The 5,451-nt window shown below is 42.7% G+C and overlaps 1 protein-coding gene across 1 annotated transcript in view; it reads right to left on the minus strand.

The window, feature by feature from the left end:
* The window catches only part of Wdr63 (WD repeat domain 63), a 72,583-nt gene that overhangs the window by 59,309 nt on the left and 7,823 nt on the right, over window positions 1–5,451 (minus strand). Inside the window, exon 3 of the mRNA XM_031375756.1 lies at window positions 4,945–4,983. Coding sequence (XP_031231616.1) covers window positions 4,945–4,983 — 39 coding nt within the window. The remainder of the gene's footprint in view (window positions 1–4,944; window positions 4,984–5,451) is intronic.

A 5,451-nucleotide genomic window follows, 5' to 3' on the forward strand; every position in this document is an offset into this window, starting at 1 on the left:
AATAGAAACAGAAGGTACTCTACCCAATCCATTCCATGAAGCCACAATTACTCTTATACCTAAACCACACAAAGACCTAACAAAGAAAGAAAACTTAAGACCAATTTCTCTTATGAATATCGATGCAAAAACACTCAATAAAATTCTTGCAAACCAAATCCAAGAACACATCAAAACGATCATCCATCATGATCAAGTAGGCTTCATCCCAGGGAGGCAGGGATGGTTCAATATACAGAAATCCATCAACGTAATTCACTATATAAACAAACTCAAAGAAAAAAAAATCATATGATCATCTCATTAGATGTTGAGAAAGCATTTTACAAAATTCAACACTCCTTCATGATGAAAGTCTTGGAAAGATCAGGAATTCAAGGCCCATACTTAAACATAGTAAAAGCAGTATACAGCAAACCAGTAGCCAATATCAAACTAAATGGAGAGAAACTTGAAGCAATCCCACTAAAATCAGGGACCAGACAAGGCTGCCCACTCTCTCCCTACCTATTCAATATTGTACTTGAAGTCCTAGCCAGAGCAATTAGACAACAAAAGGAGATCAAAGGGACACGAATTGGAAAGGAAGAAGTCAAATTATCACTATTTGCGGATGATATGATAGTATACTTAAGTGACCCTAAAAAATTCCACCAGAGAGCTCCTAAACCTGATGAACAACTTCAGCAAAGTAGCTGGATATAAAATTAGCTCAAGCAAATCAGTAGCCTTCCTCTACACAAAGGATAAACAGGCTGAGAAAGAAATTAGGGAAACAACACCCTTCACAATAGTCACAAATAATATAAAATACCTTGGTGTGACTCTAACTAAGCAAGTAAAAGATCTGTTTGGCAAAAACTTCAAGTCTCTGAAGAAGGAAATTGAAGAAGATCTCAGAAGATGGAAAGATCTCCCATGCTCGTGGATTGGCAGGATTAATATAGTAAAAATGGCCATCTTACTGAAAGCAATCTACAGATTCAACGCAATCCCTATCAAAATTCCAACTCAATTCTTCACAGACTTAGAAAGAGTAATTTGCAGATTCATCTGGAATAACAAAAAATCCCAGGATAGCCAAAACTGTTCTCAACAATAAAGGAACCTCTGGTGGAATCACCATCCCAGACCTTAAGCTGTACTACAGAGCAATTGTGATTAAAAACTGCATGGCATTGGTACAGAGACAGGCAGGTAGATCAATGGAATACAACTGAAGACCCTGAAATAAACCCACAAACCTATGGCCACTTGATATTTGACAAAAGAGCAAAAACCATCCAGTGGAAAAAAGACAGCATTTTCAACAAATGGTGCTGGCTCAACTGGCAGTTAGCATGTAGAAGGCAAATCAATCCATTCCTTTCTCTTTGTACAAAGCTCAAGTCCAAGTGGATCAAGGACCTTCACATAAAACCAGATACACTGAAACTAATAGAAAAGAAAGTGGGAAGAGCCTCGAGCACATGGGCACAGGGGAAAATTTCCTGAACAGAACACCAATAGCTTATGCTCTAAGATCACAAATTGACAAATGGGACCTCACAAAGTTGCAAAGCTTCTGTAAGGCAAAAGACATTGTCAATAGGACAAAACAGAAACCAACAAATTGGGAAAAAATCTTTACCAATGCTATATCTGATAGAGGGCTAATATTCAATATATACAAAGAACTCAAGAAGTTAGACTCCAGAGAACCAAATAACCCTATTTAAAAATGGGTAGAGCTAAACAAAGAATTCTCAACTGATGAATACCGAATGGTTGAGAAGCACCTAAAGAAATGTTCAACATCCTTAGTCATCAGGGAAATGCAAATCAAAACTACCCTGAAATTCCACTTCACATCAGGCATAATGGCTAGGATAAAAAACTCAGGTGATAGCAGATGCTGGAGAGGTTGTGGAGAAAGAGGAACACTCCTTCATTGCTGGTGGGACTGCAAGCTGATACAACCACTCTAGAAATCAGTTTGGCGGTTCCTTCGGAAATTGGACATAGTACTACCAGAGGACCCAGCTATACCACTCCTGGGCATATACCCAGAAGATGCTCCAACATGTAATAAGGACACATGCTTCACTATGTTCACAGCAGCCTTATTTACAATAGCCAGAAACTGAAAACAACCCAGATGTCCCTCATCAGAGGAATGGATACAGAAAATGTGGTACATCTACACAATGCTATTAAAAACAATGAATTTATGAAATTCTTGGGGAAATGAATGGATCTGAAGAATATCTTCCTGAGTGTTCACAAAAGAACACACATGGTATGCATTCTCTGATAAGTGGATATTAGCCCAGAAGACTAGAATACACAAAGTACAATCCACAAACCACAAGAAACTCAAGAAAAAGGAAGACCAAAGTGTGGATACTTTGTTCCTTCTTAAAAGGGGAAACAAAATACCCATGGGAGGAGTTGTAGAGACAAACTATGGAGCAGAGACTGAAAGGAAGAACAATCCAGAGACTGCTCCACCTGGGAATCCTTCCCATATTCAATCACCAAATCCAGACACTACTGTGGATGCCAGCAAGTGCTGGCTGACAGGAGCCTGATATAGCTGTCTCCTGAGAGGCTCTGATAGTACCCGACTAATACAGAAGCAGAGGCTCACAGCTTCCATTGGACTGAGTCCAGGGTTCCCAATGAAGGAGCTAGAGAAAGGACCCAAGGAACTGAAGGGTTTGCAGCCCCTTAGGAGGAACAACAATATGAACTAACTAGTACCCTCAGAGCTCCCAGAGACTAAACCACCAACCAAAGAGTACTCATGGTGGGACTCATGGCTCCAGCAGAATATGTATAGCAGAGGATGGCCTAGTCAGTCATCAATGGGAGGAGAGGCCCTTGGCCCTGTGAAGGTTTTATGCCCCAGTGTAGGGGAATGTCAGGGGCAATAAGCAGGAGAGGGTGGGTGGTGAGCAGGGGGAGGGAGGAGGGAACAGGGGTTTGTTTTTGTTTTTGTTTTTGTAATTTTATTTTATTTTTTGGAGGGGAACCTGGGAAAGGAGGTATTGTATGACATGTAAATAAAGACAACATCTAATAAAAAATCTTTTAAAAACAGGACTTAACATTTCCTTATGTAGAAGTTAGGAGACATTATAGGCTATTTGTAGCTAGGGTAGCCAAGTGATGTTCACTGTGAACAAAAGGCGGCTGACAGAATGTGCATTTTCTCTAGTCCAGGGCCTTCATGGTCCAGCATAACAGACTGAATGGGGCAAGGGCCAAGGACGGTGCCAACCCATAGGGTCTGTGGTAAAACTGAACGAGAAGGGCTGCTCTTTAGGTTTTAAGCCATGAGTTGTGGAGATCAGCAATGTGAGTCACTTGACCTAGAGCTTGGTGACATGTTGTCTGCTTCCAAGAGACTGAGGAATGTCCAGGGACAGAGGAGGATGCTGGACTTTACTCAGGTGTCAGCTACAATGCTGTTGGCCATGAGCTCAATAAAAGTGAACTGGTAGCAGATGAACACTGCCTTTGAACTACAGTTTGAAAGATGATATTCTGGTAGAAGCCATAATTTGCAGGCATCCAACAAAAGATCTTTCAATACTCTCACGATAGGGTAGAAATTATTACTAGGTATGTGTGTGATGTTTGTATTGGGGGCACAGCAGTATATGATGCATGTATGTGGGTGTAGGTGCACAGCAGTGTATGATGTATGTTGTGGGTATGAGTGATGCATGTGTGTGGGTGTAGGTGCACAGCAGTGTATGATGCATGTGTGTGGGTGTAGGTGCACAGCAGTATATGATGTATGTTGTGGGGGTGTGAATGCATAGCAGTGTATGAAGCATGTGTGGGGGTGTGAATGCACAGCAGTGTATGATGTATGTGTGTGGGTGTGAGGGCACAGCAGTGTATGATGCATGTGTGGGGGTGTGAATGCACAGCAGTGTATGATGTATGTGTGTGGGTGTGAGGGCACAGCAGTGTATGATGTATGTGTGTGGGTGTGAGTGCACAGCAGTGTATGATGCATGTGTGGGGGTGTGAATGCACAGCAGTATATGATGTATGTGTGTGGGTGTGAGGGCACAGCAGTGTATAATGTATGTGTGTGGGTATGAGTGCACAGCAGTGTATGATGCATGTGTGTGGGTGTGAATGCACAGCAGTGTATGATGTATGTGTGTGGGTGTGAATGCACAGCAGTGTATGATGTATGTGTGTGGGTATGGGTGTACAGAAGTATATGATGTATGTGTGTGGGTATTAGTACACAGCAGGCTTTGGAGGTCAGAGAACAACTGTGAAGTTGGTTCTCTCCTTCCACATTATTTTACAATTTTTAATATTTTAAAGATGATTTAGTTTTATTTTATGTGTACAGGTGTTTTGCCTGCATGTCTACCACACTGGGCACCACATGCATGTGGTGCCCTCAGAGGCCAGAAGAAGGCATCGATTCCTCTGCAACTGGCATGACAGATGATTGCAAGCCACCATGTGGATGCTGGGAATCAAATCCAGGTCTTTTAGAAGAGCAGCTGGTGCTCTTAAACACTAAGCCATCTCTCCAGCCTCCCCCTTCACTTTTTGGGGGGTTCTGGGGATCAAACTCAGGTTGTCGGGCTTGTCTGGAAAGTGCTGTGTCTACAGGGCCAGACTGCCAACCCTTAATATGCTCGGTAGATTTATTATTTATTTATTTATTTAAAGGACTGTATTGTCTAGATCTATTTCTCAGTTTAAGTCTGCCTTCAGTTTTCATTTTTATTCTTTTTTCTGGGCCAAGTGTGGGGATGCAATCCCTATACTAGGGAGAGGCGAAAGCAGGCAGAGCTGTAGTTTGGGGACTTGTCAGGGCAGAGCCATAGTTTGGGTGGGGACTTGTCCGGGCAGAGCAGCAGTTTGGGGACTTGTCAGGGTGGCACAGTGAGACTCTAGGTCACACACTTTGTTGTTTCCACTTACCCATGCTCTCCATGTTCATTGGCTCCTCTTCTTCAGCAACTAGAACACAGAGAAATGCCAGCTTCACCTTTAGAATCACGTTGTTTCACTTGGTAATAAAATCGTAAAACATCAGAACATCGCATTCAAATACACACACACACACACACACACACACACACACACACACACGCACTGGAGAACTCAAGAACCGCATGACCAGCTACAGATGGAGCAGGCAACAGTGTCTCTCACAGAGTCACCTTCAGTGATGTAGCTGCCATGGCATTTCACTAATATTGTAATGAAACAAGCAGGGGAAATGCTAGCCTCTCAACATTCAATACTGCAGTGTCTGATTTCATGGAAGCAAAAGTGTTTCATTTTACTTGATAGGTCAGGCACAGTATACATTACATAACACACAACAACAGTAAGAACAGCCACCACAGCCACCACAGCTACCACAGCTACCACAGCCACCACAGCCACCACAGCCACCACAGCCACCACAGCCACCACAGCCAC

This window comes from Mastomys coucha, unplaced genomic scaffold (genome assembly GCF_008632895.1).
Source record: "Mastomys coucha isolate ucsf_1 unplaced genomic scaffold, UCSF_Mcou_1 pScaffold16, whole genome shotgun sequence".
Taxonomy (NCBI): Eukaryota; Metazoa; Chordata; class Mammalia; order Rodentia; family Muridae; genus Mastomys; species Mastomys coucha.